Genomic DNA, 12,655 nt, shown 5'->3' with positions numbered 1-12,655 from the left:
ACTTGTGAAGTGTTTCTAAATCCCATGGTTTTGGTGCGGTCAGTGAACCTGTTCCAGGACTCGTAATTGTAGCATGTGACTAGTGCATATTCATGATATTTTTCTCTCCTGCTGTAGTGTCAAGTACATGTAGCATTATTTGATTGAATCGAGTGTGCATCGCTAATATGTTACCTTTGTGGCAAATAATTGATCCAGATATAAAAGTTAACTTTATTTCCCAGCATAGAGAAGCTTTTTCCTATGAAGAAAAAAAAAACCCGTATTAACTTTTGTTAAACTTGTTACGCAACTTCATTGTAAGATACCATAGATCACTGGTATAAGATTTTTGGCAAAACTTTCTATTTTATGTCAGATCACTGAAGAAGACTTGAAAGATGAAATTCAATAAAGACAAGTGCGAAGTACTTCACTTAGGAAGGAAAAATCAAATTCACAATTACAAAATGGAGAATACCTAGCTAGATGGTAGTACTACAGGAGAGGATCTGGGTGTTGCAATGAATCACAAATTAAATGAGTCAAGTGTGATGCTGTTGCAAAAAAGGCTTATATTCTGGAGTACGTTAACAGGAATGTTGTATGTAAGTAAGACACAGGTCGTAATTGTCCTTGCTCTACCCAGCAGTGGTGAGGCCACAGCTGCAGTACTGTGTCCAGTTCTGAGCTCCATACTTTAGGGAAAATGCAGTCAAACTGGAAAGAATCCAGAGGAGAGCAACAAAAATGATTTTTAAAAAAGGTCAGTTCAGTTTTTCAGATCTTATGAGGTAAGGTTAAGAAAACTGGACATGTTTAGTCTTCAGAAAAGAAGAATGAGGTGGGAACTTGATAAGTCTTCAAATATGTTAAGGGCTGTTACTAATAGTTTGGTGATCAATTGTTCTCCATGTTCACTGAAGGTGGTACAAGAAATATTGATCTTAGTCTTTAGCAAGCAAGATTTAAGTTGGACATTAAGAAAAACTTTCTAACTGTAAGTATAGTTAAGTTCTGGAATAGGCTTCCAAGGGAGGTTTAGAATCTTCCAACCCAATCCAACACTTCTGACTTTGAGAGAGAAAACACTGACCTTTTGGTCTGTTTCAGAAAGTAAGTGGCAATGATCACAGTTGATTATTGTACACTGTGTTCTACAGTCCTGAAAATTCAAAGTTGACATCTTGATGTCCTTTCACTAAAATGGGTGAAGCAACCATAAAGCTTTGTGTTTCATTTTCACACAACTTTTTCACTATCTCCTATGCATTTCTATAACAATAATTTTTGAAGTGTAAAATAGCAAACATGGTTCGTAGGCGTTACTAATTTCCACAGCTGGCTAGTACTTTATATTAACATGCTGATTACAATATATTTTTTCAGTGATTTCAGGAAAAAATTTTATTACTGATAATTAAGGTGCGAGTCTGTCACTGAAGTTATGGATTCCATGATTTTCCGGGACTTCTGCAGCGGCCGGTGTGGCTGACCTAGATGCCGCATGAGCAGCTCAGGCTACCCCTGAGCCAGCTGCACCAGCCACTGCTCGGGCACCACGCCTCCCTCACTCCCAGCAGCAGGAGTTTGGGTGTGGGATGGGGCTCAGGGCTGGGGCAGGGGGTTGGGGTGCGTGAGGGTGTGGGGGCTCTGGGTGGCGCTTACCTCGGGGCGGCTCCCCGGGAGCGGCAACATGTCCCTTGGCTCCTAGCCAGAGGTGGGGCCAGGCAGCTCCGTGTGCTGCTGCCACCCCTGCAGCTCCCATTGGCCATGCTTCCCGGCCAATGGGAGCTGCAGAGCCAGCACTTGGGGTGGAGGCAGCGTGCAGCACTCCCTGGCCTGCCTCTGCCTAGGAGCCGAGGGACATGTCGCCACTTCTGGGGAGCCATGCCGAACCAGGTAAGGAGCCTGCCAGCCCCACCAATCCCTCCTCCCCCCTCGCTCCCCAGCAGCAGTGGGGGTCCCGGGCCGCACACTGCTACCCACCCCTCCCCCCAGCACCCGTGGCACCCCTGGTCTGCTCCCCCTACCCCCGAAGAGCACCCAAGGTTTAGTCAGGAGTAGTACAAGTTGTGGACAGGTCATGGGCCATAAATTTTTGTTTACTGCCCGTGACCTATCCATGACTTTTTTACTAAAAATACCCATGACTAAAACATAGTCTTACTGATAATGTGTTCTCATGTTAGCTGTGAAAGTTTCATCATTCCAAATAGATAACATTTCAGGGGCTGCTATGATTACCATTTTTAATTGTTATAAAGGTGCACAAGTGTCAGTCTACCCACCCTCATGTCACGAATGTGGCATAAGGCTAAGACAATAACTTTTGAAAATTGTATAGGCTTTAATTTTGAATATGCACACTTGTCTCCAAAGGAGACATCACTTTTTCATCTGTGTTCCGTTTTGGTGGTATAAATTAATAATTGGCTTTCACTTTTTGCTTAAAGGAAGAGAGGTCGATGACTGACAAAAATCCTAGAATTTACAATATATGCTAATAGAGATTTATAACCTTACACTAGTTGGAGACCATCTGTTGATTTAGTTTTATGCCTTGGGACATCTTCTGTTCTTTTCCAACTACTGTGCTAAGCCTTTACCCTTCAAATCACATTCCAACTTGATGTCAGTGTTTTTATTGCATTTCTGCTAAACAGAATAATGAATTGGACATTTTTAGTGGCACCTTATAAAATGTATTATGTGGGATTTGTTTTCAAGTCATAGAAGGTAATTAAAACGGTTATTGATTTGCCAGCTGTGGTTGTATTGGAACAACAAACTTTCCTCAGTATGAGCATTAAAATGTATGCCTTCTGGCTTTGCATTTTGTCAGATTCAGCCATTATATTTAAATCCTATAAAAATCTAATAGAGAATAAGGTATGATAGAATTACAAGGTGCCATAGCAACCATTATATTAGTAATCCATTCAGAGTAACCTTTCCGGGGTAGGTATCAAAGAACACAGTTTGAAAAGCACCAGATATATTTGCAGTCCCATAATGACTTATTCACTTAAATAGCTATAATAAATGTTGGTAACTGGATAACTTTTTTTCCATTCCTGTATTTGATTAGTTATCATTTTTTTCCATAGGCTTGGCACTCTATACATGTAAAAAGAGTGTATTAGACTACAGCATTGCCTAGAAGGGTCCAAATGGAATAGATTTTAATTAGTAATGAGTAAATATATGCACCTACTTAAGTGTTTGCAGCATTTGGGCTGTAGCTTATTTATTATCCACCTATGTACATTTTTAACGTTGCCAAATATGTCTGAGTGTTTATTAACACACACCAGCAGTCCTGAGAAAACTAAATCTTGGCAAGCTAAAAAAAGGTTTTTTGGTAGTGTGCGGGAGGTGAGGTTGGAGGGAGGGAGTTAGATCTTCTCTTTTTTAGTCAACACTGAGTTAGGAGGTTTGCATTCAGTCTAATGCCCTGGTAAGTGAATGTACATGGATTAAAACAATGCGACAGTGATAGATATGGCCTAAAATGGAACAATTCAAGGCTATTTGATCTAGACTTTGCTGACGACATCACTCTTATCAATGAAGATGCCAAAGGACTACAAAAATGCACAAACCAAGTAAAAGAAGTAATGGAGAAGATAAGTTTGAGATACAATGCAAAGAAATGTAAAGTCTTGTTAATGGGGACTACAGAGACAGAAATCAAAATTGAAGAGAAACTGGAGAAGGTGGAAATTCTATGTATCTTTGAAGTACCATCAGCCAAGATGGTACTAGTTCCAAGGAAATAAGAAGAATCTGGAAGGCAAACACTGCATTTGGAAGACTCAAAAACATCTGGCAACTCAAAAACATCTCCCTCAAGACAAAACTGAATGTGTACAAAGCAATTATTGCCATCACAACATATAGCAGTGAGATATGGCAACTTACCAAGAAAGATACGCAAAAGCTGGATGCATTTCATCACAAATGTCTGAGAAGAATATTGGGAGTAACATATAGAGATGGGAAGACAAATGAAGTCAAAAAAATTACTGGACAAGGCACCCTCTCACAAATAATCTACAAAAGACATCAGTGGCTGGGACATGTGCTGAGAATGGAAAAAGAATGGTAAATACCGCCATTGAGTGGAAGCCAGAAAACGCAAGAAGAATGAGAGGAAAACTGCGAATAACATGGAAACTAACAGTTCTGAACAACATCAAGTACCTCAACATGAAATGGGAAGATTTAGAGAGAAGGGCAGTTGACAGGCAAAGATGGCAAATGTGGGTAGCCCAATGTTCAGCAAAGCACGGGATGGTCTAAGGTAATGCCCTGGTGTGTGTTTGATACAGCAATCTGTCAGTTCATGACTGTTGCTCATCTACTGTTCCATGCCCAGAATGGAGATCGAAATCTTTGACCTGTTATGGCAGATTCCATTGAAAGTAGCTGCATGTTTGTACTCCTTAATCTCTGAAGCCAGGTGGACATTCGGCTATATTGGAATTGGAGAGTCCTTTATTTTTACAATTCAGTATCCGTTTCAGCAATGAAAAAATTATTGACGTGCTCTTAAAGTTGAAAATGTGTGCAATGGTGATGGTGACTGGCTTTTTATTCCTGCTCTTATTGGAAGCCCAGGAAGGAATAAATCCAGTCCTTCAGTGTTTTCCTAGGTTCTTCTGGTGGATTTTTCCATAGTCATATGGCAGAATGTTGCCATAAAAAAGCCTTTTAATGTCTGAAAACTATTGGGAGCACCTATGTTCACAATTCCACATGTTCTTTTTAAAATTTCTCACACCAGATTGGCAGCTGCACGTAGAATTAAGAGATGACTTTGTGGAGGAGAAGAGAATAGCTTCTGTTTTGGGCAACTTTTCTAAATACAATTAGGGCTACAATTTGTAAAAAATAAAGTTTAAACTCTCCAGTGTTCTATTTGGGATAATAAAATGATTAAACACAAAGGAGTTCCTAAATTATTTGGTTTAAAAAAAAAAATCACATGGCAGATGTGATTTTTTTTTTTTTTTTTTAACCAAATAATTTAGGAACTCCTTTGTGTTTTGTTTTTTAATAAGTTGCAACATCTAATCAGTTAAATTTTCACAGTTAAAGTTTATAAAACGTTAAGTATTTGCTTAATCAGCTTACCTTGTAACAGTTCTATTTCAACATCTGCTAGTGAAGGATAGACTAGTTGAGTATAGTCTTCAAATACTTGAATGTGGCACAGGTGATAACAGATTTGTTTACAGGAGTTAGAATAGGCAATCAATTTGCTGGCTCCTACAGACTGTTACTGGAAGCAGTGTAAACTGAGATACACATTGGTAGGTGTCTAGGGATATAAATGCTGAAAACTTGTTTTCATGTGTTGCCTTTTTGTAATTACTGGCTTTGGAGCGGAAGGGGGGAACTGGATTTGGCTTGAAATTGAACATGGGAGCCTTTCAACTTTTAGTTTGTGAGTATGTGTGTAGTCCTGGTTGGTAGGGAATGAGAATCTGTAGCATCTCGTAGCTGTTTGGTCTGTGTGAAATTAGTTTCTGTGATGTGGCTGCAGTTCTTGTAGGTGAATGGATCAGTCTTCTTGATATGTCAGGCAGGTGATAGTCAATCCAGATGCAGGATTTTTTCACCAAGTTCCATGCAGGAAGGCTTTCTTGGTGCACAGCTTTCAGATCTGGGGGTGGAAAAACAATAGTCAGGATAGTGTAGGCTACCTGTCCAATTGTTCTGCTTGAGCACTGTTGCTTATTAGGACATCTTGAGTGAGTGTCCATACTGATGGTGTCACATGTAAACCAATTAATGAGGTAAAAGAAACGCATGAAGGAGGAAACAATAAGGTAATGAGTTAATCAAACTGTATCTCTAAAATTGCTTAACCTGCCTGCAAGGAAACCTGTGTACTGTATACCTGATTTAAGGAAAATTGGGTTGAAATTGGGAAAGACTTTGGAAAATGCACTGTAGGCTGCCTTTCATAACCCTACAGAGTGTATTTAATTGTTAGAAGCTTGCACTGAAGCATTTGCCTATTTCCAAAAGGGTTGCTGTTTTAGAACATCCTATCCCTTTGTGGTCTGCATGCTAGGCTTATGTAGCTAAGAGGCTATGCAGATTGTTTGAGACTCACGTAACAGTCATCTCATCCCTCTCCAACAAACGGGTTTGTTTATTACTACTGAGCTATCTGCAAGCAAATAAATATTCAAATAGACTAACAGACGAAGTGAGTATTCACCCACGAAAGCTTATGCTCATGCTCCAATACGTCTGTTAGTCTATAAGGTGCCACAGGACTCTGTTGCATAATATACACAGTTTACAGTATAATTGAAAATTATTTTTATGTACAAAGGTCTTTTTTCTCTCAAAGCTAGTAGTTTTTTTTCCAGAAAATCCTGGTTTGTGTACTCTCACATACTTTCAAGAAAATTATCCTCACTCATGATGAGCTTCTTGCTGTCTTGGAGGTAGTCCAACTTTGAAAATAAGTGCTCTGCATCAATAGATCCAGCGGGTGCCCTTAAAGCTCACCGTGCCACTTTGCTGAAGTTGGGAAGTGTCTTGATGACTGTTCCAGAAAGCCAGCCCATCCAGTTTCACATTGTCAGGGATAGGCATGTTCATGTAAGTAATTCATTCCCATTTGAAATTTCATCTTTAGTGGCAAATGGTTGAAACACACTGGCATAACGGTTGTAGTCTGCTGCAAAATTCACCTTGAGGAAGGGGTGCAACACTTGGATGACATTCCAAAAAGAATCTTCAGCACCAAACACTTCGGGGTTCAGATTACAGATCACAGTTGTCTCACATTTCTTGCTGAGCATAGCGTTGAAGGTTTTGAACAATTTTTGGTATTCTTGTGTTCTGGGGTCAGAAGAATTTCCAGAAACAACTGGGTTTTCTCGCCGTATGTTTCTCCTGTAGCTTTTGTGCTCAATTCAGCTGAGATTTTGGTTGTCAGGATTTGGCAAATGTCTGTACTGGCAAATGTGTTGGCAGTAGTCAGAGAAAACTTCAGTGTTTTCTGTGTGTCACACGGTGATTCCAAGTTTTCAACAATGAACATCGCCAGATTCTGTGCACCAAGGCAGTCATTTTGGTTATTTGCCGTCTTTTCAGAGTTTCTGCTTTAGAACCAACAAACACAGGAGATGCATTAGCACAGTCTATGTGTTATTTACGTGACAGGCAGCAAAGTACAAGCTCATCCACCGATGTGGCACAACAGAGGTAGGTAATGGGCAGTTAGCTCTTCACTCTTCTCGTGCTATGTAAAACAAAGCCTTCAACTTATTTGAATGCTTAAAAATGGCCCTGAATGCAGTGATGCAAGATTTTACTTTTTTAATTTCTTCTGTCCCAGTAGCTGCTGACAGCGCAAAGTTAATCAGATGAGCAGGACAGCTAATATGTAGCAGCTCCGGCTTCTGATTGAGTTTAAGCTCCTGTGCAAACTTAGTTATGTACGAAGCAGAATCTGTGTTAGTTGTGGCCACGTTTTCCCAAGTTAGTTGGTACACCTCAAACATGTCAATTACACTGGTCTACAATTTTTGAGAAGTCGTCTGCTTCAGAGATAAAATGTGCTATTTATTATGTATTTTGATGTGCTGAATTCAAATATGATAATTAAAACAACTGATTGGCTACTGTTTCTAAGATATTTAAGTTTTTGCATTTTATGCCTATGTATATTGTATAGATAGTAGAGTTTTATTCATAAATTGTAAACCTAGGTCTTTTCATGTGTTTATGGTTGCTTTACATGATATTTCACCTGTCCTGTTTATGTAACACTTTAAAAATCAGCAAAAGGGTTATATAAATAAAATTTATTATGAAACAAAAGGCAAAAAACTATTATGTACATAGTTTAGTCCTATTCAGTGTCTACTCGGTGCTTCTTGGCTTGTCTCTTGTATTCATTAAATGGAGCATCTCTTGTCACTGTCCAGCAATAGTTTGCAAGCATTGATGGGCTCCATTTGCCTTGATAGCATTTCTCCATTGTTGCAATGTCCTGGTGAAATCGCTCGCCATGCTCGTCGCTCACTGCTCCGCAGTTCAGTGGAAAAAAATCTAGATGAGAGTGCAAAAAATGTATCTTTAGTGACATGTTGCAACCAAGGCTTTTGTATGCCTTGAGGAGGTTTTCCACCAACAACCTGTAGTTGTCTGCCTTGTTGTTTCCGAGAAAATTTATTGCCACTAACTGGAAGGCTTTCCATGCCGTCTTTTCCTTGCCACGCAGTGCATGGTCAAATTCATCATCTCAAAGAAGTTCACAAATCTGAGGACTATGAAAGACACCTTCCTTTATCTTAGCTTCACTTAACCTTGGAAATTTTCCACGGAGGTACTTGAAAGCTGCTTGTGTTTTGTCAATGGCCTTGGCAAAGTTCTTCATCAGACCCAGTTTGATGTGTAAGGGTGGTAACAAAATCTTCCTTGATTCAACAAGTAGTGGATGCTGAACACTTTTCCTCCCAGGCTCCAATGACTGTCGGAGTGGCCAATCTTTCTTGATGTAATGGGAATCTCTTGCACGACTATCCCATTCACAGAGAAAACAGCAATACTTTGTGTATCCAGGCTGCAGACCAAGCAAGAGAGCAACAATCTTCAAATAGCCACAAAGCTGCCACTGATGTTGGTCATAGTTTATGCACCTCGAAAGTTGTTTCATGTTGTCATAGGTTTCCTTCATATGGACTGCATGACCAACTGGAATTGATGGCAAAACATTGCCATTATGCAGTAAACAGCTTTAAGACTAGTCTTCGATGAATCAATGAATAGTCTCCACTCATCTGGATCATGAACGATGTTGAGCGCTGCCATCACACCATCGATCTTGATGCAGGCTACAAGATCACCTTCCATGAAGAAGAATGGGATAAGATCCTTTTGACGGTCATGGAACATGGAAACCCTAACCTCACCTGCCAGGAGATTCCACTGCTGTAGTCTGGAGCCCAACAGCTCTGCCTTACTCTTGGGTAGTTCCAAATCCCTGACAAGGTCATTCAGTTCACCTTGTGTTATGAGGTGTGGTTCAGAGGAGGAGGATGGGAGAAAATGTGGGTCCTGTGACATTGATGGTTCAGGACCTGAAGTTTCATTCTCTTCCTCTTTCTTTTCTGACTCAAGTGAGAATGATTTTGGTGCATCAGGAACCTGCAGTCCTTCTCCATGGGGTACTGGGCGTATAGCTGATGTAATGTTTGGATAATGCACAGTCCACTTTTTCTTCGTTGACACACCTTTCCCAACTGGAGGCACCATGCAGAAGTAACAATTGCTGGTATGATCTGTTGGCTCTCTCCAAATCATTGGCACTGCAAAAGGCATAATTTCCTTTTCCTGTTCAACCACTGGCGAAGATTTGTTGCAGAAGTGTTGCAGCATATGTGTGCGGCCCACCTCTTGTCCTGATCTCCAATTTTGCAGCCAAAATAAAGGTGATAGGCTTTCTTAATCATAGTGGCTATCCTGCACTTTTGTGATGCAAAAGTCACTTCACCACAAACATAGTAGAAGTTATATGCACTGTTCACACAAGTACGAGGCATCTCTGCTCACTTTGGCTAAACAGAAACGTGTCCCTTTGCAAAATCAAACACTGACAAATAAGAGAGCACGACACTGTATGATTTCTAGAGCTGATATAGGGCATTGTTCAGCAGAGTGATGTAAGCTTCGTTATGATTGCATCATCCATGACTTCTAGGAATAACATGATGCAATTCATACCATGTATGATGCAATACCAGCTTCAGATTGCATTATTCATTGTTTTGCCTAAAAAGCAAATACTGTCCAACCCCAGTCATAGATTTATTCATAGATCCAGTCAAAGATGTATTTTAGTCATTTCTGGTTTAAATTGAGATCCCTTCCCTTTATAATTCACTTATTGTCCGCCATTCCCAAGTCAAGGGTCGTATATACTGACCCAATAGCATATCTTGAAAACTAGAGCCAATCAACAACTTTAAGCATCATTTTCGTTCTCAGTGACCCAGAATTAGTAAAGTTTGACTACATTTATTTCAGAAGCATTTTGGCTGCAGAACAGTGTTATTGCTGTGTCAACATCATGGTGTCAGTAGAGGGGATGAATGCCGCTTCAGCACAAAACAATGCAGGGTTTATTTGCTTGGAAATCAAGAAACAAAAACAAAAGGCCAAGAATCAGACAGTTCCAAGCATCAAACTAGGCAATTATTCCATCAGTTTAGATACTAAAGCATCATGATTTTCTTTCAGATACTTATGAGTGAGGTTGTCTGCATTAGGAAGGGTTTTTGCTGCTGGACACTATTGTGACTTTGTATAACAATAGGCCCCACTGCAATTAACAGTGGTTGTCCGGCGAAACAAAGAGGATGCACAAATTCATTGATCTGGGGGGTAGCCGTGTTAGTCTGAATCTGTAAAAAGCAACAGAGGGTCCTGTGGCACCTTTAAGACTAATTCATTGACACAGTCGTGCTGGGTCCTCTTTCGTTAAAACCCTGGTGAAAGATTCTGATATTGTTTATTCTGAAGCTCACTTTCTTTAAGCCTCTTGTCTCTTGCTTTCGACATGCTCCTTTATTCTGTCTGATCTCAATGCTGTAGTACTTGCAATGCGATGCATTCTCTTCGTTCCTGTCTTTACTTTTCTTGAAAATTTCTAAGCACTGATTTTCTTGTTGGTATTCAGGCATAGATTTGTGATTTCGCCCCATGTTTACCTTTTACCGTATTTTTATCTGGGGAGGATTTCTTGTTTAAATTCAGTATCGCACTAAATGAATGCAAAGAAATAGCAGAGTAGCGTCTCCTTGTGAGCCAATCAGAGTGCAATATTAACGTTGTTTGTTTTTTCCAGCCACCACTTTGTGTGTATTCTGTGCTTTATGTTGGAACTGCTTCAGTCGCAGAGCTGCCAGACACAACAAGTGTGTAAAGCAGTGTTTAACAAAAACAAGTACCTGAAAAAAATACTGAGTGGATTGATAAACAGGTGTAAATCAGTAAAAACTGAACTCCTTTAATAAAAAAAAACTGGTAATTTATCCGTGAAAATAGGTAAAAACTGAAAATGCGGAACACTACATATCCCTAAAGGGGTAACTGTAAGCCCAGAGTTCCCTTGAGGCTGGAGTTCTGGGAAAAGGTGTATTTGAGCTATGGGGACATCTGATGAGACCACACTAGTCCCAGGAGCTAGGCAGTTGGACCGCAAGGTGTCAGGTCTCAGGAGGGACACTCTAGCAAGGTATAGTGCTTAGAATTGTTTAGACTCAAAAAGCTTAGCGTACATGGGACCCAGTGAGGTGAGCTTCAAACATAGCAGCCTGCGGAGTGTCCAGCCAGAGGAGGGGCGCTACCAGGCTTTGTGTGTGATTCAGCAAAACTCTCTTCAGCTCCAGAATATCATCTGACACAAACAATACTGAATTATGAAATGATGTACAAAAACTATTAAACCAAATCAAACTAAGTGACTAGTGTATGCAGCAATCCAAATGTTACTATAGTTATATTCATTCTCATTCTTCTTTTCATAGGTGGAAAATCATGAATTCCTTGTGAAGGCTTCTTTTGATCCTAATCTGACCGAGTTGAGAGAGAAGATGAACAAACTAGAGGAGAGCATGCAGACTCTTCTAAAGACTGCAGCCAGAGAACTAGGTACGGTGGGGTAAAAATCCCTTTAATACTTTCTTTATAAAGTGCTGTGAGATCTACTGGCCATATAAGAGTTAGGTATTTTTATTTTTAGTTTAATTATTGAATTATTTGTTAGACTGCTGGATGATTTTAATGGTGTTATTTAGTATGGTACGTGGAGAGAAACAAACAGCTTTATGCCCAAATTGTTTTTTGTGAAAGGTGGTGTTTCAGAATGGTTCACCAGTTGCTGCATACCTATTACAGGGTGGTACAGAATTTATTTACTGTAACTGTGTCTAGCCTTCTCCACTGATTTTATTTTTATTGAGACCCTTGGGGAATGTGTAGTCAAATATCCTGTCCTTATCTATTCATATTGGTGTCCATTCTGGACATGCCCATTTTTTGTGGCATAAAGGTGCATATAAAATGGAATACAGAATTCTATTAAGCAGAATTAAACATTTAAAACTACCATTTCTTGTGTGGTACAGTCAGTGCAAATCTCACATTGATCATGATTCACATAATCTCTTTTAATGAAAATAAAGTGGTAAGAAAAACTGGCAATGCTGACAAAATAAATTAATCTAAAGTACAGTTTTTTTATTTACATCATGGTTTTGCTCATGTGACCCTGCTTCTTCTTCTTCTGGAGGTTCCAGATGTACCCTACACAATTCAGTTTTTCTTTACAGATCACCTAGTTAGTCAACTACTTCAGTGAATGGAAGTCTGCTTAGTTTGCTGTATTCCAAAAATGGTGCTAAACTTACTTCTGGCTGCTTTGATTGGTTTTTGGGACACAAGTAAACCAAACTTGTTTATACTTTTGTGCTTCTAAACAAAATAACGTGGATGAAAGGGAGCAAAAGACTTGATTGGCTAGGACTGGAACTGGGTTTTCCACCTCCAGAAGCATGTATCAATTGAGATAAGCAGTTTTTTTAATACAAATGAGCTTAGCTCTGTATCAGGGGTTCTCAAATGTCATTGCACTGTGACCCCT

At 39.8% G+C, this 12,655-nt stretch overlaps 1 protein-coding gene across 2 annotated transcripts in view; it reads left to right on the top strand.

Moving 5' to 3' along the window:
* MSH2 (mutS homolog 2) overlaps positions 1-12,655 on the top strand; it is a 104,678-nt gene that overhangs the window by 60,160 nt on the left and 31,863 nt on the right. For both annotated transcript variants that reach the window (XM_054022713.1, XM_054022712.1), the window contains exon 9: positions 11,541-11,664. In XM_054022713.1, the coding sequence (XP_053878688.1) occupies positions 11,541-11,664 (124 nt within the window). The remainder of the gene's footprint in view (positions 1-11,540; positions 11,665-12,655) is intronic.

This window comes from Malaclemys terrapin, chromosome 3 (genome assembly GCF_027887155.1).
Source record: "Malaclemys terrapin pileata isolate rMalTer1 chromosome 3, rMalTer1.hap1, whole genome shotgun sequence".
Taxonomy (NCBI): Eukaryota; Metazoa; Chordata; order Testudines; family Emydidae; genus Malaclemys; species Malaclemys terrapin.
The sequence above is the reverse complement of the archived record's forward strand: the minus strand, read 5'-3'. Positions and strand labels throughout refer to the sequence as shown.